Below are 21208 nucleotides of genomic sequence, written 5' to 3'. Positions count from 1 at the left end.
GTGCCGCGAGTACCTTACGAAGTACAGACCAGTCGCCAAGTCGAGACGCGACTAAGGCACAATACTTGCAGATACCTTACCTTGGGATACGCGGTATCGGGCGCGTTGCGTTCACCAAAAACCTTCCCTTCCAGCTCAAGGTCGGCTATGAATTCCACACGGTCGTTTTCTCTCGAGGTCGCGTCCAAACCAAAAGACGGGAACCATGGACCCTTCGTCTCGTCGAAACTCGCCTGAACCAGAGATTCCCTTTGATCCCTCGCAACCTTTCAAAGGCGTCGTCGTTTGTTGCACCAGCATCCCACCTGATCAAAGAGTGCGCCATCTCTGCTACCTGCTACCTGCTGCCTGCTGCCTTCTGCCTTCTGCCTCGCTATCCCCCAGACCATCTCCTCCGTCTGTCTCTATCTGCTCTTACGGCAACGAACAATGCTGACCTAGTTACCTTACGCTCTCTTCTAGACCGACCTCGAAGCCAAAATACATCAATTAGGCGGCATCCACAAATACGACCTGACCCGAGACGTCACCCACCTCATCGTCGGCCAATATGATACCCCCAAATACCACCATGTTGCCCAGCAGAGAGTCGACATCAAGGCCATGGATGCCCGCTGGGTCGATGCTGTCGGTCAGCTGTGGATGAACGACGCCGAAATCAACTTTGAAGCCCTCGAGAAGAAGTGGCAGCTATTACCCCTGGAGACGAACGGGCCCGAAGCTGGCAAGGAAGAACGCGGCAGACTACTCCTCTGCATGACTGGTTTCGATGACCGTGAGCCATTCCTCAGCCTCAGCCTTGCTTTTTACACGCTCTCTCACTGACTCGTGCCTCGTGATCCAGCCGACCAACGCCAACGTATCGTCGACACGATTAACAACAACGGCGGCACTTACACCGGTGACCTCACCAGGCAAGTCACCCACCTCATCGTCTGCAAGCCCGAGGGTAAGAAGTACAAGGCTGCCAAGGCATGGGGTGTTCGCACCGTTTCCCTGGCCTGGCTGGACCAAACCATTGAGCGAGGCATGATCCTCCGCGATCACTACTTTGACCCCACACTTCCACCGGAAGAACAAGGCCAGGGCGCGTGGAACCGGGCTTCGACGAATATGAACGCCTCGGTTAAGCGGTCGAGGTCGATTTCGGAGCACGGTCAGAGGAAGCTGCGCAAGACGGCCAGCCTGAAACTCAGCAGCCAGCGAGACCACCTCTGGGGCGATATTCTCCGCAACAAGCCGTCGACGGGGTCCCTTGCCACACCAGCAAGCGAATCAACGGAGAACAAGAACGTCAATGAGGTAAAGGACGGGATAGAGGTCGCCGACTCAGCTGCCGATCTTTCGGCCCCTCAGGCTCCTCCGCCGGATGTTGGTATCTTTGGAGGCTGCTCGTTCGCCATGTCGGGCTTCGAGAAATGGAAGCATGATGTTCTCGTCGAAGCGATCACATCCTTGGGAGGGACCATATGCAACTCGGTCGAACAACTGGCGGCAACGAATTCACAAAACCGACATGTGATTGTTCCACAGAGGTCACGCGCAGACAGCCACCCGCAGATTCCCGGAGCCGTATCCAGCCTGGTCTCTACCGTGACGGAATTCTTCATCGAGAGATGCCTGCACAACAAGACGCTCTGCGACCCCAAAGAACACGCCCTCGGCCGACCGTTCCCGCACTTCCCCGTCTCCGGCTTCGAAGAACTGGCCATCTGCACCGCCGGCTTCGCCGGTATCGACCTCCTTCATGTGGAGAAGTGCATTACCCAGCTGGGTGCCAAGTACGCCGCCAGACTAAACGGCGCCACGTCCGTCCTCGTCTGCAGGGCTTTGGCAGAAACGAGGAAGGAGAAGTTGAAGTTCGCCCTCGAAGCGAATATACCCGTCGTTAGCGCAGACTGGTTGTGGGAGTGCGTGTCGACGGGGTATAACGTGCCGGTGCAGAACTTCCTGTTCCCAAAATTGATGCAGGACACAAATATCAAGCCGAGAGTAAGACCGAGGCAGGACGACAAATCCGCCGACTTGCAGAGAAAGAAGTTGGAGCAAAGTATCGCCAGACCGGGTACAAACGTCCAAAGGACGTCGTCACGAGGTGTGGCACTGGACGACACGGCGTTCACGAGCGAGAAGACGATACCCAGTGTAGGACGGGGGCTCAGTAAGAGGAACGGAACAGCAGGCGGCGATACCCCGTTCGAGACAGCCAGGACGCATCAGCAGCAGCACCAGCAACAGCAGCAGATGGACAGCTTCGGCGGCGGGACGGTCCCCAGGCCCCTTTCCGACCTGTCGACCAGCGCGCTCAACAAATCCCCTTCGCCGCAGAAGCCGGCGTCCAAGCCATCAGCAAAAGTTGCGAAGCCCCACATCAGCACTTCTGCTGAAGACTTTGCTGCTGCTCCGCCTCAGGCTTCGGGCGGCGAGGAGGACGTCAGAGAAGAAATACGGACCACCGAAGAGGACGGGAACGGGGTACAGCAGGAGAAGGAGGGCCCCACGGAAGAAGAGATCCGAGCAGAGTTGAAGCGAAAGCAGGACGAGAAGAAGGCGGCCGAGCGAGCGGCCATTTCGTCGAAAATCACATCCCTTATCGAAGCGAGGGCTACAGCCAGCAGCAGCAGCAGCGGCATTCTTCATGTTGGAATGGGCGGGAGCGGAGGAGGCGAGGAGGCACGGCTGCAGGACGAAGAGGCTGCGACGGGAGGAGGGAATGGAGCAGCCGCAGCCGCAGCCGCAGCCGCAGCCACGGCCCCCAAGTTGTCGCGTAGGAAAAAGGGCATCTTTGGACGGGCGGTGAGCAATGTGTCGGCGGCGTCGAGCGCGAGCCTTGAGTCGGCTGCGGGCAAGGCGACGACGCCAGTGGCGGAGTTGGACGGGGATGGGGGTCTGCTGGCGCGTGCGCGGAGTGACGGTGTCCTCATGATGAGGGACCGCCGTGGGCATGCCCATGCGGATGGAGACGACGGACAGCAGGAGCAGCCGTTGCCGTCTACGCAGATCGGGTACCAGGACCCTGAGGCGGCGCAGTGTAAAGCGGAGTTGATGAGGCGGATGTTGGGAGGGGAGGAGGCTCTGCCTGTGGTGAAGACCAAGGTGCGAAGAAGACCGTTGTGAGTGGTGTGTGTGTGTGTGTGTGTGTGTGTTTCCGAGCGAAACTCGTGGACTGCACTTCATGGCGGGATAATGGACCATGACTGTTGATGGGTTTCATAGCGAGGCGTTATATAAACTGCATGAGAGACAACATGAAATGAGCATTTTGACGACGGGCACTTGGGGATTTGGCAGCCTTGACGGATACTATTTTTTTCTTTTTTTTCTCTTCTTTTTTTCCCCTCCTCCGAGGCGATTTGGGACTGAATTTAAGGGATCATGAATTAAGACGCTCCAGGAAAAAAACAATCAAGATAAATAAATACAGAGGGTACGTTCCGTTAGCAGCAGTTCGTTCCATGAAGACAGAAAGAGAAGAAAAAGAAAAGAAGAAAAAAATGAAGCATTTTTTTGTAGTGTTGACATAGTTGGGCCGTAGTCGTCGTGACATTCTTTGCCATGGTGAATAGCTTCTCGAAAAGAACATGAGGCATCGCATCCCTAGAACCCCGTCGCGGCTTCGGTGAGGACGGTGAGCAGACTCCCCGCTGCACCGCCGATACCCATAGCGCCGAGCAGTTTCTTCTTGCTGTCGCGTTTCTCCGAATCCCTGTCCCTGTCTCTGTCCGTCTCGCGGTCGCGATCCCTGTGTCGTCGCCGCGACGAAGAGGAAGGGTAGTGATCCCGATCCCTATCCCGATCGTAATCGCGGTCATCCCTCTCCCTGTCTCTGTCCCTCTCCCTGTCTCTGTCCCTCTCCCTGTCTCTGTCCCTGCTCCTGTCTCTGTCTCTGTCCCCATCTCGGCTACGGCGGCGCCGCCTTCTCCTATCCCTGTCTCTATCCCCGTGGCGGTCGTACTCGGAATCGCGAGACGGACGGGACGACGACGCGTGGTGCGACGGCGACTTGTTCATTTCGTCAGGAGAGATTTCGTGGGGTTCCGGGTCGAAGCGGACGTGGTTCGTGTTTTGGTTCTTGAGGATCGGTTTGGGGAGGGTGGTGGCCGAGGGGCTGGGCCCGGAGGAAGGGGGCGGGACGATGAAATAGGGGGTCTTTGTCTTTTCTCTCTGGTTCTTGGTGTCCCTGTACTCGGAGTCTGAGGAGTCGGTGTCGTCGTCGGAGTCGGAGTCGGTGTCGTCGTCCCAGAGGATGGCGTCGGAGTCTGTGTCGGAGGGGTAGTGTGCGGGTTTGCGGTGGGTGGGGTGGGGGTGGCGGCGTGGTTTTTCGTCTGGGGAGTCGCGTTGGGGGGGAGGGGGGTGGTGAGGGTTGTGGGAGTGGTAGTAGTGGGGAAGAGGTTGTTGCTGTTGCTGTTGCTGTTGATGTTGCTGCTGCTGCTGCTGCTGCTGCTGCTGCTGGTAGTGATGGTGGGGATAGGACTGGCCCGGGGCGCCACCATGCGAAGCGGGGTTGCGGCGACGCGCACGAGCACGGGCGGAGAGGTGTGCGTAGTGCTCTATCTCCTCCCGGGTTAGGATGCCGAGGACGGCGACGAAGGTTGGTCGGGCCTCGTAGCGAACTCCGGCTTGTTCGAGGACCTCGGGGGAGATGAGGGAGCGGCGGACCCTGGTCCACTGCGCGTCGAGGGGGATGTCCATGCCGTAGCGGTCGGGGGCCAGGCGAGTGGGCTGGCGCGGTGAGGCGTTGTGATTATAATAACCGGGAGGGGAGGTCTGGGCGTCCGAGTAAGGGGGTAGAGGGGGCACGAAGCGAGGGGATGCAGACAGGTACATGTTATTTGGCGAGGAAGAAAAGTCGGGACTACCGGCCAGCTCCGGAGGTAGGTAACGGGTCATGGAGGACGGGGAGACGCCGTAGTTGGCATGAGACGGGCCGGGCTGAAGTTGTAGGGCGCCCATGTGCGGGGCGAGGACGAGGTTATCGCTGATCATGAGGTCGCGAGTGGAGATGAGGGTGAGGGCGAGAGCATCCGGGGTCTTCGTTTGGCCATCGTCGTCTTCGCCCTCGGACGAGCGCCTGTCATACGACAAGACGCTGCTCTGGGCGGGCAAGGCGGGTGGGTTGAGATGTAGGCTGGGGGAGCTGGGAATACTGGGAGGTCGCTGTTCCGGCATGCGGCGCATGGTCTTCATGTCGGGGCCGTACTTGTCGTTCTCGAAGTGCGGGTTCACCACCTCCTTTTTGCTGTGATCGTCTTGGTGCCGGTAGGGGATGGGAGGGGCCAGGGTGAGGTTGCGCGGCTGCAGTCTTGCTTGCCCTCTTTCTCGTTCTTGTTCGAGAAGACCGCGGACGGAAGGCGGAGGACCGGAGCCGTCGGCACTGGACTCGAGCTCGCGGATGTAGGCACGGAGTACGTCCTTGTGTTGACCCAGGATTTCTCTCGCGAAACCCTCCTTCTCGAGCTCTTGGCGGAACTCTCGCCATCTCTCCTCGTCGCTCTCGAGGCTGCTGTCGCCGTGACGCCGTTTGAAGACGCGGGTGGCGACGGCATCCACCTTGTCCTTGATGGCGTCGAGAACGGCGCCGTCTTCTTCCATATTCCTGTTCCTCCTGTGGCCGTTGGCCCCGTTCGCAACGTCGGCGACCATCTGGGTCTTGCTGGGGTTCGGGAGCTGCACTGTGTCCAAGAACATGTCGATGCGGGTCCTCTGGTCGTTCAGCTTGGTTTGGATCAGAGCGACCATGCTACGTTCCCGGTTGGCGTCGGCGTCGGCGTTGGCGTCGGCGTCGGCATCGTGGCGCTGGAGAACGGCGTCGAGCTGGCGGAGGGTAAAGTCGGAGTCTTCGACGATGAGGGTTAGCTCTCGCTGGTAGACGGCGGACTGGTCGGAGTTGAGGAGCGAGTCGACGTCCTCGGCTTCGGCTTTGAGATGCTTGAGGGCGCCGTGGAGGGTCCGGACGGCGGAGGCGACGTCATCTAGGTCGGGGCCGGCTGATTTCGCGCGGCGGTATAGGGCTCGCGCGAAGTCGTCGACCTCCTTGAGCTGCATGTGGGCAACGGACGTGCTGTCACTCATCCCTGTAGTGGTGCACCGTGTGATTTTGTTCAGTGGTGCTGAATACGTCGAGTGGATTTCTTCTCCGATCTTCTGGATGCTGAAGTATAGTGAATGGCGAGAGCGAGACGAAACCCCGAGAGAGAGTCTCTGCTGCGAAGTAGTAGGGTGTCCCCAGTAGGGTCAAGAGGTAAGCACTACACAGATGAGGCTCAAGGGGCCAAAAAAAATAAAAATAAAAAAATGGTTCGCATCCGAGGCGACGAATAGAGGCGCAAAGGAGGATTCAAGCGGCTGGCTGGACGAAAGATGGGGTCCGGGAAAGGATGAGGCGTGAGAGGAAGGTGCGTGGCGTCGGTCGACAGTCATCAACTGGGGCAAGGTTGACATGGCAGGTCTTTTGCTAGGAAAAGTTACAGAGTAGAAGCAAAGGTAAAAGAGGCGCAGGCGGACCAGGTGAGAACGAGGCCCTTCGTTTTGCCCTTTTGCCCCTTTTGCCCCTTTTGCCCCCTTTGCCCCCCTTTCATCCTTCGTCACGCGTACACAAAGTCTTGTGATGTTACCCTATGGGTGATCCCTATAGGCCCATAGAGAGACGGAACCTGGTCCCAAGTTGAAGGGACTCGAGGAGCTCGAGCCTTGAGGGCCTTGAGGGGCTCCAAGGAACGGGGACTGTGACGGCGGGGACTGTGACGTCGGCAGCAACTAAGATGAGATGGGCTAGCACGCTTCTGGATAAAGAGGGTGTCAGGGGGGTTGACCATTCCATTATTAATACACTATTAGCTGGGTGAGATCACCGTAGAGAGCCGCCCTGGTGGCCCTGGACGCAGGCTGTGCGTGCGGCCTTTGGTTCCCTTTGTGCCCGTCCACCCCTGTCCCCTGACCCCTGGCCCTGCACCCTGCCCCCTGCCCCGGTGCGCCTTTCGAGTCTCCAAAGTCCGCCAGTTGCCCAGTTCATATGGACGACGAAACCGACATGTCCGCTCCATTGCAAGTAATAAGCTTTGCGCCTCTCGTTTCCTTCAAGCCAAGAGGCGCCCCATGTGGCCTTTCGGCTGGCTCCGAGGCTGTTCCGCCGCAACGGCAAACTGGTTCCTCGGCCTCTGACCCTGGCTGACCTTTGTGGTCCTTTTTTCTTTACTTTTATCCGTTCTTCATGATTCCTAGAAGAGACTCGTTGCGGGGTGGAAGATAATTCGTATCCGGCCACTCCGGTCCGGCCCCGTCTGTCCGGCTTGTGCTCCGTACCCCGACAATACGCCGATCAAAATACTTGACCCAGACACAAAGCTCTTGGTATTGCATGGTCCGCCTTGTATTTTATCCGAATAGTGGTTCCACTGGTTCGCAAAGACGGCAGGCCGCATCTGGACTGAACGGGTGGGTGGGCGACAAAGTGTTCTGCTTGGCTGTTCGAATCCAGCCTGCATCAGTCGCTTCATGTTTCTTTTAATGACCAAGCCTTGTCTGACATTGTTTCCACCGGGTCTGCAAGGCGTTTTGTAGCACTATTCCGTTCTCGTCTATGTGGCTACCCGCTTGTTGAATGCCTTGCTACGAAAGGGTTGTCCTCGGGCGCCGGATGAGGAATGCCGGGGGACCCCATTCTTTTGCTTCAAAGGCTGATGGCATCAAAGCCCAAGTGCTGGCTTACGAGAGAGGATAGAACACAGACTGAATACGCTGAGATGATTTGATGTGATGTGGTATGATGGCTGACTGGCATTGTACTGTGCCTTCATGTTCGTATTGACGTGAACCCTTACCAGGCTACGGCTCTCCGGTGATGAAATCGCCGCAGCCGTGATTCCGAACCAAGCCCGGCTGACAATTCAAACATGAACATATCCTAAGCGCCGCTATTGACTCTCCACACCACACATGCATGCATCCACTTGAACCCTCGGAGGCTCAAACGCCTCAAACCGCCACCTTTTCCAACGAATACTCCTTGACCCTCTGACTCAACAGATGCCCCTTTTCTCTTGCTGACCTCTCCACAACTTCGCCGCCCGAGACCACCTTGAACTGCGTCACCGCCTGTTTCGGCGTGAGCCCAAGCGGCAGCTGCGCCGACGTCCCGACTTCGAGCGTCTTCGGCCGGTCCTGGCCCCCCCTCGCCGCCGCCGCCGCCACCGCCACGCCGCGACCCGCCGCGCCGCCGCCGCTCGCCAACGACAACGTGCCGAACCTGACCGCCTCCCCCAGGATCCCGTTGAGGTGCACGGCATCGTTGAGCCCTTCGAGCGCAGCGCTGACCTCGAGCTTGAGCGCCGCGAGGAAGTGGCCCCCGTCCCAGTGATCCCCCGCCCCCGCCCCCGCCGCCGAGGACGACGACCCGGACCCGGAGCCGGAACCGCTCGAAAGCCATCCATTCGGTCCGACGGCGTCGACGCACCGCGCCAGCAGCTCGGCGATCAGCGCGATGGCCCCGTCGGGGGGCGCCTTGGCCCCGTCGTCTTGGTCGAGGCTCGTGAGCTCCGAGTACCGCGTTGTCCAGGCGCTGCCGACCAGCTGGATGCGCAGGAGGTGGATGAGCGAGAGGATCTCGGCCGTGCCGAAGGACGCGCGGAGGGCGCGGACGGTGGCGGCCGGGGAATAGCCCACGAGCCTCTCGAACGCCATGGTGAGCAGCCGCGCCCGCACGTCGGAGTTGTCGCCCAGGTTGTACTCGGCGAGCTCGAGCTCGTGCTCCAGCTGGTCGATCTCCATGGCCACGTAGTCTTCCTCCTCCTTCGTCCCGCTCGTCCCGTTCGTCCCGTTCGTCCCGTTCGGCACCGCCGGCGCGAGCCGGGGTTGGTGGTCGAGGCTCTGCATGATCGTGCGGACGATGAGCAGGAGCCCCGCCTCGCCCAGCTTGGTCGCCGAGACGTAGCTCAGGAGGAGCTCCAGGGCTGGGTCGATTTCGATGAGCTGCCGGACCAACTCGTCGGCCAGGGCCTCCTTCGGGACATGGGTCTCGCTAAGCTCATGCTTGAAAGCCGCCGTGATGTTGGACAGGGTAAGATGGCCGGCAACGATGAGGTAGAGGAGGACGTTGCTTTCCGGCAGGGAGCATTCCAGCGATGGCCCGTCGGCGGCGGCGGCGGTGGCGGCCGCGCCCGTGCTGCTAGAGTCGCCCACATGGATGGAAAAGACCCTGCTGATCGCGTAGAGAACCCACCGACGATCGACGGCCGGGTAGGAATTCGCGCGCTCCAGCCATTTCCAGTCTGGTGTGGCCAAGTCCTCGTCGTTTCTGCCGGCGACTCCATTCACGGCCACTGCCTCGGCCGAGCTCTCCTCAATGGCCACACCAAGTTTGGAAGCAAGAAGGCGCTCAAACTCCTTAAGATCATTTTGCGCCAGGTACTCATCCAGCTTCTCCACTTCCACAAGAGACTGCTTGACGTACGAATCGGTCAAGGTGCCGGGGATGAAGCTCTTGAAAGGTCCTTTCCCACGAAGCGGAGGCAAGCTTTCAGGAAGGTCGTCGGCCTTCGAAAGTCCCTTTCCTATCGCATCGATGAGAAGACCTTCCTTGTGCGACGACCCGTGTCGCTCGACTTGAATGGAGAGCAGCGTATTGTTCACGATGGCAATGGCGAGGTCGAGTTTCGTCAGATAAGTAAGAAGCATGAATTCTGCACCGCCTCGGCCGCCGTCCAGGGTGACAGGGGCCCGTGCTTGGATGGAGTGGTATGTGACGTTGGCGACGGTGAGCATGCTCGGCGAGAGGGACAAAACACAGTGTTCGGACAAAGGTACGAAGGACGAGGCTTCCGATACGAGGACGACGTCCTGTATCCTCGGCAACGCACCTGTTAGGCGGTATGTCCGGATCGTACCGTCGGAGAGCTCGAACAGCTTCCCGGATCGAACTTGAAGGTGGTAGGTCGGCGCTTGTTTGCCGGAAAGGCCGTCGTGTCGGGGGAGAGGCGCAACGTGAAGCTGGACGAGAGCTTGCTGGGAAGACCGGGCCGTGGCACTCTGCGGAACAGCGCCCAGTAGCACCAGGTATCTGTCAGACGGACCTTGAACGTGAGATTGACTGCCGACGACGAGCACGAGTACGTCGGGGTTGAAAGTCTCCGCGTCGACGGGCTGGCCGAAAGAACCAAACGCATCTTGCCTTCCCTCGAAGATGCCCTTGAGGACTTCTACAGCCGACGCATGGAAGACGGAGTCGACTGTAAATCCGGACGTGGAGGGCGGCAGGAGATCCTTGCACAGGCTGTACGACGAGACGCTCCATTGCTCGTCCAACCCGGCACCATCTAGGCACAGGACCTGGCCATCTTGGCACACGGCGAGGACGTCGCTACAGTCGGAACTCTGGGTGACCGACCCCGCGGCAGCGGAGGCAACAGCACAACTCGATGTGAACAGACGCGCCACGGGCGCCTTGTGACTTAACCGGCGAGACTTTGTGGTAGATGTGGTTTTGCCGGCCGAGTTGACGACGTCTTTGCAAAGGGTCATCTTGAAGCCGGAAGAATCGCTCGTCGAAAGATACGTGTACTGTTGACGTTCGCTGTTGGCTGGCTGTTGGTATCGAATTGAGTAGGGCGCACAAGTAAACGACTCTTGCGGGGGGATAGGATAGGATGTCCTCAAGTCAGAAGAAGGAATCTAAGAATAACGAGCCCATTAGCATAAGAAAACGTCACGGTCAAGGTCGGGGAGAAAGTCGTTGACGGACATGATAGATGTTGGCCGCTTCTCCGTCGACGCCCACGGCAACTTCCAACCTCTTGCGCTTCTTTGAGCCCGGTTGTTGAACGTAGACCTCTCCGGCATGATATCGGCCCTTTGACTGGCCCAAGGGCCGGGGGAGCGTTGCCAGGACATCAGGCTTGTGGATGCGAAAAGTCGGAGCCATGATGCGAACTAGGGACTCGGAGCCGAGTCACAAAAGGCATTCAACAAAGAGGAGATCCTGAAAGGATTCCCTGTCGCTTTAAGGGATCCTATCGAGGTAGAATTTATTTGTTGGCAGCGAATATTCCTGCAACAAGACTTGAGGTGATGGTGATAGCTTCAATTCGAAAAAGGAAGATAAAAAAAAAAGGTGCGAAACCAATGGACAGTGGGGCACCAAAGTATCAGACATGCGAGTCTACACTGTGAGACAGGCACGGAAAATAGGTAACAATACAGTGCAGGATCTTTCTATGCCTGTATTGGATGGCTTTAGTCGGAATAACATTTTCTCGGCTCCGATGGCAGCGATAAGATAATGCAAATTTGATATGTAAGGTACCTAGGAAGTGGGGCGTTAAGTACCTGATCTTGGCAGTCGCGGTACACGCCTCGATATCCTCACTGACGTACAGTTGTACGCGCTTTAATAAGGTACGTACTTAATTACTTCTTCCCTTTACGCGACTTGACATCTCCAACCTCCCTCCCGCTACGAGAGCCAAGTTCGCTCAACTCCGGCACCAGGGATATTCTTTGGCATTCTGCTAAGCCCCTTGGTTATTTCTGTATTCCTTTATACCTTTACAATCGACGCATTGGAAAACCTCTGGCTCGCTGGCCTGCTAACATGCCCGGAAGAGTTAGCGTGGACTCTTAATACCATAGTGGCAGCCGTCAGCTCCCACTCGAACCCATGGGAACACTTGTGGCCAGTATGCCTCAAGACGGCCTGGCCGACTCGAAGAAGCTTCATCCTTTCTTTTCGGCTGCACAAAACGGATCATCCGACTCGAAACCAGCTCAGGAAGTTGACCCTATAAGTCATGGAAGGCAACAAGGCGAGGTTGACAACAATCACGTCAGCCAGCCCGGCAATGGCGGCGAGCGGGAAGGCCCTAGGAGAAAGCGCCAGAAAACCGACCTGGATCCGAGTACTGCTCATGGTACAGACACGCCGGGGTCCAAGAAACGCCAAAATACCAAGAGGAAAGCCGCGTCTTCTCTCGGGCCTTCCATACTCGATCATCTCGTCAAACCCATTGGGCCCGAATCTGACTCAATCCCTCCAGCCACTCAAGGTCCCCCGGACTCCGAAGTGACGGTCACTCCGCCAGCGAAACCTCCCGTCTCTCCTCTGGCCGTGGTTGGCCCTCCTCAGTCGCAGACGTCCAATATCGAGGGAGTTGCGTCTTCGGCACAACCGAACGAGTCTCAACCGAAGAAGATTCTTAAGCTGAATCCCAAGACGGGCACGTTTGGATCTCCTCCCAAGTCTAGACCCCCAGCCATCCACACACCGAGACCGAAAAGGAAACCAACTTCGAAGAATAAACAAGCCACATTCATCGTAACCTATCGGTTCGGTCACGACCGCGAATCACGAGAGAGAATTGCCGAACAAATCAATAACATCCTCGCGTCAACCCCGAACCCGACCTTACCTAAGAAGCGGTCCCGGGCGAAGAAGGTCGCTGACGAGAAAGACAAAGACGCGAAGGGTAAGCAACAGCCCATACCGGAGGGCGACGAAGCAAAAACGGTTGCTCCTACCGAAGGAGTTGCGTCTAACTCCCGGAAGAAGGCGAAGCCTCCACGCCAAATCATCTTCTCATCCACACCATGCTCTCCCAAGAAAAGTCGCCCGGTTTTGAAGAGACCCAACTTCCCACATTTCGGCATGAAATTAATGGGTCTCAAGGTACCAGGCGCCACACACCCTGCCTGGCCGTGGAAGGGAGCAGTGCATATCACGGGGCATCCAGAAACGCCACGGGCTTCTACCGTCACGCCCCGGTTCTCGGACGGGTCTTTGAAGAAATCAAAAGGTCGGGCCACGAACATAGCACAAGAAGAGTCCATCATGTCTCACTTGCGCCACGCATTGGACGTTCGTCGTATCCTCAACTCTATCAACACCACCAGCGATGGCTTCGACCCTCCTCCCCCCGAGCTACGCCTACCCCGAAAACACTTCGAAAGCGGTCCCAAGTTGCAGAAACGTGTCCGACCGGAGTTACGGACTCCCCTCTTGCAAGATGACCAAGAAGTCGACAGCGACAGCGATGATGACATCGTCACAGCCACAGCCACAGCCACTGCCCCTAAACCCCACGCCGCAGTCGCTCGTTTGTACAAGTCCCTTGCCACCCATCTCTCGGCCTTCGACAAGTCCGAGTGCGAGGACCTCCTTTGGGCTCATAAATACGCGCCGGAAACAGCAGACGAGGTTCTTCAAAGCGGCCGAGAAGCGCATCTTCTCCGAAACTGGCTCGAAGCACTCAAGGTGCAATCCGTTGATACAGGCAACAGTCCAGCTGATCAGAAGCCCGGGAAGGCGAAGCGCGTTTCGGCGTCGAAAAAGAAGCGAAAGCGAGCCAAACTGGACGGGTTTGTCGTCTCGAGCGACGAGGAGAGTAACGACCTGGATGAGATCACGGACCCCGAGGACAGCGTAGGCCCCAAGCAGACCGTTGTTCAGAATGGTGGAATCATCCCCAAGAACTCCAAGGAATCCATTCGACTATCCAACGTTGCCCTGGTCAGTGGACCCCACGGCTCTGGGAAGACTGCGACCGTCTATGCCGTGGCCAAGGAGCTCGGGTTCGAGATCTTCGAAATCAACGCCAGCAGCCGTCGCAGCGGGAAAGACGTCTTGGAGAAGGTCGGAGACATGACGCGCAACCATCTTGTGCAGCGTCACCGTCACCGTCACCGGGAAGATGGCAAATCTGGCGACGGGACCGAGACAGACGCGGGCACTGGCACGGAGGACGAGACGGCAAAAGAAGTCAAATCTGGCAAGCAGGGCTCCGTCATGTCCTTCTTCAAGCCAAAGGCTACCGCCAAGACGGCTCCAAGCGCTGTCGGGTCTGAACCTGTGCGCACGCCGCTGCCGCCCTCACCACCACCGAAGCAGAGGGAGACGGACGCGTCGAAACCTACACAACCCAAGGCCCAGAAACAATCTCTGATCCTTCTCGAAGAAGCCGACGTCCTCTATGAAGAGGACAAGCAGTTCTGGACAACCATCATGACGCTCATCGTCCAGTCCAAGCGTCCCTTCATCCTGACCTGTAATGACGAGAGTCTCATCCCCGTCCAGAGCCTCAATCTGTACGGCATCTTTCGCTTCAGTCCGCCGCCCGAGCATCTTGCCGTTGATCTGTTATTGCTCATCGCCGCAAACGAGGGTCACGCCTTACACAGGTCGCCCGTGAAGGCGCTCCTCCAATCCAGATCGGGGGACTTCCGAGCATCCTTGATGGAGCTCAATTACTGGTGCCAGCTAGGCATTGGCGACAGGCGCGGTGGCATTGACTGGTTCTATCCGCGTTGGCCTAGGGGGTGTGACCGTGACGAAAACGGTCATGTCGTGCGGGTCATTAGCGAAGACACCTATCTGGAAGGCATGGGGTGGCTTGGTCGCGATTCCACCACACGGCCGTTGTCGTCTCCGGGAACTGAGGTAGAACTCATGTCACAGTGCTGGAGCGGCTTCTACATCGATCTCGGCGACTGGCACAATACGACCGACATGGCAGCATGGGTTGGTGGCTTGGAGAAGGAAACTGGCTCTGCCTACGGTAGGATCGCGGCCCTAGACCTGTACGACGAATTCTCCGACGCGCTAAGTACAGCCGATCTGTATTCGAACGGCCGCTTCGGAGTCGGTTGGGAGGAGAGCCTCGACCCTACGCAGCCGGCGATTCCTGCAAAGACGCGAGACGACTACGTGGTCGGGTGCAAACTCCTCGAGACGCCCGTCCTCGCCGACTACGATCATACCAGCACCTCGACGGCTTTGTGTCTCAAGTCACAGGCCCGGCGCCTTGTTCCGAGCGTACACGAATCACGGGGCTGGCCCGTGCCGGTCTCGATGCAGCCGCTCGAGGAGCCCATTGCCGTCAGCAAGATACGTGCCCGCCTGGCCTCGGCCACGGAAAACGACTCGGTGACGCGCCGCGACATGAGCCTCGCGTTCGGCCCCATCGCGGCGTCGGATCGACAAGCGCTCCTACCCTCGTCCTACCTCGACCCGTCCGTGTTCGACCGCACTTTGGAGCTCATCTCCCTCGACGTCGCGCCGTACGTGCGTGGGATCCTCGCGCACGAGCGGTGCTTGGCGGAGGAACGCAGGCGACAGAGTGGCCTCCTCAGCGAAGGGGGGCGGCCTGGAAAGAAGACGAGACGCACGAGGGTGGCCTTGTCTGCCGGAGAGGGGCTGTCGGCCTTGAGGCGCGAAAGCCATTTTCGGGCTCGTCTGAATCCTCATCATGTCATGAGGACGGGCGGTGAGGGGTGGCAGGAGGCTGTGGCTGAAGAGATGCGCGGTGGGGGGGATGATGTCGGGGAATCGGGGGTGAGCACGGGTGCATCATCGGAAACCGGCATGACTTGGGATATATAGTGTGAAGAGTTTATACTTTGCTCGAAGCATACACAACATGCATTGGAAATTTGGAGCGTAAACCCCGAAGTTTATTGAACCAGGTATGTGAGGTTATTCGTGAGCTTGTGGTCGATATTTTACATCTCAAGGGATATCGGTCCCTTGGGGGTCCAAAGAGATGGCGCCAATGCAACCTAATCTTCAACCGAAAGACTTTGCCCGGATCTTCAAGCCTCCGGCCGTAAACGAGTGTACCGGGCGATCAAGTGGTCGTCGCCTTTATATCTGCTCCTTCCTCAATGCCTGCCATATCCGCCACGGGAGCTTCCAACCCGGCCTGACGGCAAAAGGGTTGAAATTACAGCCCTCCAGATTAGCGAGATACTCCTGGGCAGGGACAGCTTCCAACAGTAGCCCAAACCCGCGCCGTATATCCCGCGCAACGTCGGTTTCGTGGTCGTAGACGTGACCCGCCTCGGCCTGGTGCTCGAAGTCGTGTCCCGGGCCCTCCCCGGCTTTCAGCTTCTTCAACATGTCCCGGGCGGTGATGAGGTGATCGTTGGCCCGCGTGGCGACGGTGAAGACGGCGTCCTGGAACCCTTCCGCGCCGGGACCCTGTCGGAACACGTCCTCCTCCCGGACGTTCGCGTCGGCCATGACGTCCAGCGGGAGGAGGAGGACGGGGTCCCTGCCGCGGCCGACCTGGGTGGCACCGTCGGGGGATCGGACGGCCTGTTGCGGGGCGGCGAGGACGGGGATGCCGCGCAGGACGGCGACGATGCCGTGGGCCTTGCCGACGTGGCTGGCCAGGTGGTCCATGTGCATGGAGTTGATGGGCAGGGCGGCCAGGGTGGCGTACATGAGGGTCGCGTAGGTCTGCTCGCCGTAGTCCTCCAGGCTGGCGAGGGAGGCGAAGGGGCGGTTGTCCATGTGGCGCTGCCTGGTCTTGATGAAGCGCTGGATCCAGAACTTGACGGAGGAGGCGGTGGCGCCGGAGGGGCTGCGGGCGCGGAGCCCTTCGAGGGCTTGGTGGAGGAGGATGCAGATGGGTTCGGAGGGCGGGGCGCCGGCGAAGGTCTTGTCGATGGATTCGCGCCAGAACTGCATGCGCATGTGGCCTATGGTCGGGTTGGAGACGATGTCGGGGAGACGGACGAGTTCGAGGTTGAGGGCGCGGAGGGCGAGGTAGGTGTCTCGGACGCGGGAGGGGACGAAGCGTTGGATGAGGTAGCCGTCATAGTCGCCTTGTCTGGGGTTTTCTCGTTAGTTATGAAGAGGGAGGAGGGGAAGAGGGAAGAGGACCACCATGGCAGGGAATTAGAAGCGTGGGTTGGCTTACTTCACGTGCGACAGGCAGTAGTTCCTCGCCTTGTCGGCGTCTGCGTCGGTGACGATGCCTCTTGCTCTTATCCCCAGCCGGGGGGCCTGTGGGAGCCTTCGCAGGCCATGGCTCACAAGTCGTGGGCGATACATTCAGGAAGCAGGTTTCAAATACGCCCCCATGTCTAGAATATATCAACCGGGACTTTAATGAGCGGTTGAGAGGTGCCGTCTGACGGGAGTCTTGACTTTGGTCCCTTGGAGAATCGCGACGCGAGAGAAAATGTCGATGTACCGAGGACCGATGTATCTACCGTATTAATTCATTAACCATACCGTATTATTTCATTATTGAGTTATGACGTAAGGATCCATAAATTGTGGTCGATGCGTGGTCACATGATCACCCGACGCGAATCGAGTGGTCAGTCGCGCCTTCAATGAATTGATTCGCGTCTCCCGAAAAAGAGAACCTGGAACTTTCAACTCCCGGCTCAATCTTTTGACAACCAAGTCTGGGTCAAACGACGGGTCTTTTTTCTCTTTTCTTTTTTTTTTCTCTTTTCAGTACGGAATTCGAAAACTAAGGAAGCACCATGGAAGGCCCAGACTTCTCTGAACCGCCAGCCAAAAGGAGACGATTCTTTTCCAACGCAGACGCAGACGCAGACCAAGCGACTAGCCACCCCTCCAGTCCTGCGTTGCCCACGCCATCTACACACCAGAATTCCTCTCAGCTCAAGACCGAAGATGAGCGGGGCTATCCGTCGTCTCCTGCACCGGCTCGCGGATCATTAGCGAAAAGGTCGGTCCACCACCCATCCAGCCGAGCACCGCCCCGGGAACCCAACATCAAACGCGACGACGAGACACCCATGGGCTTTGATAATCATTTGTTCGAGAGCTTCGTGGGATGCAAGGTGGACCCCGAAATGTTGGACATCGTCAAAAATAACTGCGGGAATAACCTGGAGAGAGCTGTCAACATGTACTTCGACGGCACTTGGAAAAAGCTCAAGAAGAAGGCCCCATCGTTGAACTCTTATGCTCGGCCCGCGGCTTGTGCGACCCCTCCAAATACTATCTCGATGGGAGAGTCGTCGGACCAAGATACACCGAAACCCGCTATTCGTCGTTCAATGCCCGAAACACGCTACGTTGGCGCCTTTGGAGTCGAAGGATGGGCCACGCGCAGTGGTAGCAACCTACTGAAACACGGAGACGTGGTCAAGATCGAAAGACAAAAGATCCAACCGCCGAAGCCTCCCCGGGTCACGGCCAAGCTTGGCGTGGCGGTGGCCCCTCAGCGACCGAGCCCTGCTGCTTCCCGGCGCGTCGATGTCCTCGTCCGATTCACCAACAAGGACGGGACGGAGATTGGGAGGCTGGCCAAGGACACGGCCAACTGGGTTTCGACGCTCATAGACCAGAAGCTCTGCAGGTTCGAAGGAACCTGCGTCTACGCCCCTGAACGTCTACGGACCAACGACACCATCTTCATCCAGCTGCGATGCTACCTGCTCGCATCGGCCTTCGAGACACAAGCGTTCCACGTGTCGGATTCGAATCGGACCCTGGCACTCTTCGAAAAGGAGGAATCTTCCGAAGAGAAAAACCTTCGGCTGAGGCAAGTGGCCTTGGTGAGGCTGCTGCAGGAAGTCAACCTTGACCCGACCCGATCGAATAGCGCGTCATCGAAAGAGCAACGTCAAGGGCTGGTGAAAGCGGCCGAGCGCGACGACAAGACCAAGGCGGAAAGGGAAAGGGAAAGGGAAAAGGAAAAGGAAAAGGAGCCGCTGCCTGCCTCCAAAGATCCCACCTCGTCTCCGCCTTCGGAGGACGTTGATGAGGATGGGGAAGAGCTGGAGCAGGACCAACTCGACGCGCTGTACCAAAAAGCCCAATCCTTCGACTTTAGCACGCCAGAGGCAGAGCCCGCCGACACTTTTGCCATGACGCTCCGGCCTTACCAGAGGCAGGCTCTCCACTGGATGATGACCAAAGAAAAAGACCTCAAGAGCAGCCGGGAACCCAGCATGCATCCCCTTTGGGAGGAGTACGCTTGGCCTACGAAGGACGTCGACGATAACCCCTTGCCTGTTGTTCAAGATCAAACTCACTTCTACATCAACCCCTACTCGGGCGATCTCTCGCTCGAATTCCCCGTCCAGGAGCAGCATTGTCTCGGTGGTATCCTTGCTGATGAGATGGGTCTCGGGAAGACGATCCAGATGCTGAGTTTGATCCATTCCCACCGATCCGACGTCGCCCTGGGCGCCAAGAGACTGAACGGCAACGCCATCTCGGTGAACGATCTCCCTCGTCTATCCCACCACGCATCGCACGTCCTGCGTGCCCCCTGCACGACCCTTGTCATTGCCCCCATGTCGCTGCTCTCGCAGTGGCAGAGCGAGGCCGAGAAGGCGTCCAAGGAGGGCACGCTCAAGGTCATGGTATACTACGGCTTGGAAAAGGCCAACTCGAACCTGCAAGCCCTGTGCTGCGAAGCGAACGCTGCTTCAGCTCCCGACGTCGTCATCACCAGCTATGGGGTCGTCCTGTCCGAATTCACGCAGGTCGTCGCAAGGAAAGGCGACCGGTCGTCCCACACGGGCATCTTCAGCCTCGAGTTCTTCCGCGTCATCCTCGACGAGGGTCACCACATCAAGAACAGGCTGTCCAAGACCGCAAAGGCGTGCTACGAGATTAGTGCCGAGCATCGCTGGGTGTTGACCGGCACGCCCATCGTGAACAGGCTGGAGGACCTGTTCAGTCTTGTCCGTTTCCTCCGCGTGGAGCCTTGGAACAACTTTTCTTTCTGGAAGACCTTCATCACCGTCCCGTTCGAGTCGAAGAACTTTGTGCGAGCCCTCGATGTGGTCCAGACCGTATTGGAGCCCCTGGTGCTGAGACGGACCAAGGAGATGAAGACGCCGGATGGAGAGCCGTGAGTCATTCTCTCTGTGTGTGTGTGAGGTATTATGCCATGGAAACGTTGCTGACACTACCCCCCTTTCACAAGACTGGTTCCCCTCCCCCCAAAATCGGTGGAGATCGTGGAGGTGGAGCTCGGAGAGACCGAACGCGAGATCTATGACTACATCTTCCTCCGAGCGAAGCAGACATTCTCCAAGAACATGGAGGCCGGTACAGTCATGAAGGCTTTCACGAGCATTTTCGCGCAGATCTTGCGGCTGAGACAGACCTGCTGTCACCCGATTCTCGTCCGCAATCGTGACATCGTCGCAGAGGAAGAAGAGGCAAGTGCAGCGGCGGACCGGGCAGCCGGTTTGGCGGACGACATGGACCTCAACGTCCTCATCGAGCAATTCTCCGCCACCACGTCGGATTCCGAGACGAATCCCAACACGTTTGGCGCCCACGTGCTGAGCCAGATCCGGGACGAGGCCGCGAGCGAGTGCCCGATCTGCACCGAGGAGCCAATGGTCGAACAGACGGTCACGGGGGGGTGCTGGCACTCGGCCTGCAAGAAGTGCCTGCTGGACTTTATGAAACACCAGACGGACAGGGGGAAGGTGCCGACGTGCCCCAACTGCCGGGCGGTGGTCAACTACCGCGACCTGTTCGAGGTGGTCCGGTACGACGACGTGCTGGACATGTTCCAGAAGCCCAAGATCAGCCTGCAGCGGGTGGCGGGGGGCGGGACGCAGCAGTCGTCGGCCAAGGTGGTGGCGCTGATCCAGGGGCTCCGCGACCTGCGGCGGGAGCACCCGCACATGAAGTCGGTCGTCTTCAGCCAGTTCACGTCGTTCCTGTCGCTCATCGAGCCGGCGCTGGAGAAGGCGGGGGTCGGGTTCCTGCGGCTGGACGGGACGATGGCGCAGAAGGCGCGCGCGGCGGTGCTGGCTGAGTTTCAGGAGGCCAGGGGCTTCACGGTGCTGCTCATCTCCCTCCGCGCGGGGGGCGTGGGGCTCAACCTGACGTCGGCCAAGCGCGTGTTCATGATGGATCCGTGGTGGAGCTTCGCTGTGGAGGCGCAGGCGATTGACCGCGTCCACCGCATGGGGCAGGATGAGGAGGTGAAGGTGTATCGGTTTATTGTGAAGGCGAGCGTGGAAGAGAGGATGCTCCGGGTGCAGGAGCGGAAGAAGTTTCTGTGCGTTTTCTACTAATTATCCCTCTGTCCTTTTCTTTTGCTTTACTTTTTGCACTGACTGACTCCGTTTTTCTACAGGGCAACGTCTCTCGGCATGATGAATGATGAGGAGAAGAAACTGCAGAGGATTGAGGATATCAAGGAACTCCTTGGTTATGAAGCTACGCCACGGTAGAGCAGCCGCCTTACGAATACCCCGTCGAACATAATTTGGATACCCGACACCGGACAGGAGTCGTTGCCAAGTCCAACACATATATAATAAGCATCTATGTATATATCATGAGGCTGAAGAGTGCGTACATGGGGAAGTGTTGGAAGGACAAGATGACTAAAGATAACTAATACGGGTAGAAAAGTAGACCTAGACATTCTGCCTCCCTGGATATGAACGTCGGGGCGGCTTTACTGTGTGTACAGGCCTT

General features: G+C 58.2%; 7 protein-coding genes across 7 annotated transcripts; 3 read left to right on the top strand and 4 right to left on the bottom strand.

Annotated features, from left to right (window-relative positions):
- Nucleotides 1–89: 89 nt before the first annotated feature.
- On the top strand, nucleotides 90–3502 carry SODALDRAFT_333841 (BRCT domain-containing protein). Its single transcript, XM_028612078.1, has 3 exons — nucleotides 90–316; nucleotides 463–775; nucleotides 845–3502. The coding sequence occupies exons 1-3, from the start codon at nucleotides 206–208 to the stop codon at nucleotides 3115–3117; spliced, it is 2697 nt and encodes an 898-aa protein (XP_028465881.1). The 5' UTR covers nucleotides 90–205; the 3' UTR covers nucleotides 3118–3502.
- Nucleotides 3358–6153, bottom strand: SODALDRAFT_180894 (hypothetical protein). The gene is made up of 2 exons (XM_028607053.1): nucleotides 3971–6153; nucleotides 3358–3886 (listed from the first exon to the last, which is right to left on the bottom strand). Exons 1-2 carry the CDS (start codon nucleotides 6070–6072, stop codon nucleotides 3598–3600), a joined length of 2391 nt encoding a protein of 796 aa, XP_028465880.1. The 5' UTR covers nucleotides 6073–6153; the 3' UTR covers nucleotides 3358–3597.
- On the bottom strand, nucleotides 6154–6535 carry SODALDRAFT_180889 (hypothetical protein). Its single transcript, XM_028607052.1, has one exon. It carries the CDS (start codon nucleotides 6439–6441, stop codon nucleotides 6235–6237), a length of 207 nt encoding a protein of 68 aa, XP_028465879.1. The 5' UTR covers nucleotides 6442–6535; the 3' UTR covers nucleotides 6154–6234.
- A 1200-nt stretch (nucleotides 6536–7735) lies between these two features.
- On the bottom strand, nucleotides 7736–11064 carry SODALDRAFT_296578 (hypothetical protein). The gene is made up of 2 exons (XM_028608804.1): nucleotides 10736–11064; nucleotides 7736–10665 (listed from the first exon to the last, which is right to left on the bottom strand). The coding sequence occupies exons 1-2, from the start codon at nucleotides 10913–10915 to the stop codon at nucleotides 7975–7977; spliced, it is 2871 nt and encodes a 956-aa protein (XP_028465878.1). The 5' UTR covers nucleotides 10916–11064; the 3' UTR covers nucleotides 7736–7974.
- A 385-nt stretch (nucleotides 11065–11449) lies between these two features.
- Nucleotides 11450–15649, top strand: SODALDRAFT_333838 (P-loop containing nucleoside triphosphate hydrolase protein). Its single transcript, XM_028612077.1, has one exon. It carries the CDS (start codon nucleotides 11672–11674, stop codon nucleotides 15362–15364), a length of 3693 nt encoding a protein of 1230 aa, XP_028465877.1. The 5' UTR covers nucleotides 11450–11671; the 3' UTR covers nucleotides 15365–15649.
- On the bottom strand, nucleotides 15131–16954 carry SODALDRAFT_296570 (hypothetical protein). Its single transcript, XM_028608803.1, has 2 exons — nucleotides 16686–16954; nucleotides 15131–16595 (listed from the first exon to the last, which is right to left on the bottom strand). The coding sequence occupies exons 1-2, from the start codon at nucleotides 16817–16819 to the stop codon at nucleotides 15626–15628; spliced, it is 1104 nt and encodes a 367-aa protein (XP_028465876.1). The 5' UTR covers nucleotides 16820–16954; the 3' UTR covers nucleotides 15131–15625.
- A 211-nt stretch (nucleotides 16955–17165) lies between these two features.
- Nucleotides 17166–21204, top strand: SODALDRAFT_312568 (DNA repair protein RAD5). The gene is made up of 3 exons (XM_028609202.1): nucleotides 17166–19613; nucleotides 19689–20783; nucleotides 20862–21204. The coding sequence occupies exons 1-3, from the start codon at nucleotides 17263–17265 to the stop codon at nucleotides 20956–20958; spliced, it is 3543 nt and encodes a 1180-aa protein (XP_028465875.1). The 5' UTR covers nucleotides 17166–17262; the 3' UTR covers nucleotides 20959–21204.
- Nucleotides 21205–21208: the final 4 nt, after the last annotated feature.

This window comes from Sodiomyces alkalinus (genome assembly GCF_003711515.1).
Source record: "Sodiomyces alkalinus F11 unplaced genomic scaffold SODALscaffold_6, whole genome shotgun sequence".
NCBI classification, from domain to species: Eukaryota; Fungi; Ascomycota; class Sordariomycetes; order Glomerellales; family Plectosphaerellaceae; genus Sodiomyces; species Sodiomyces alkalinus.
The sequence above is the reverse complement of the archived record's forward strand: the minus strand, read 5'-3'. Positions and strand labels throughout refer to the sequence as shown.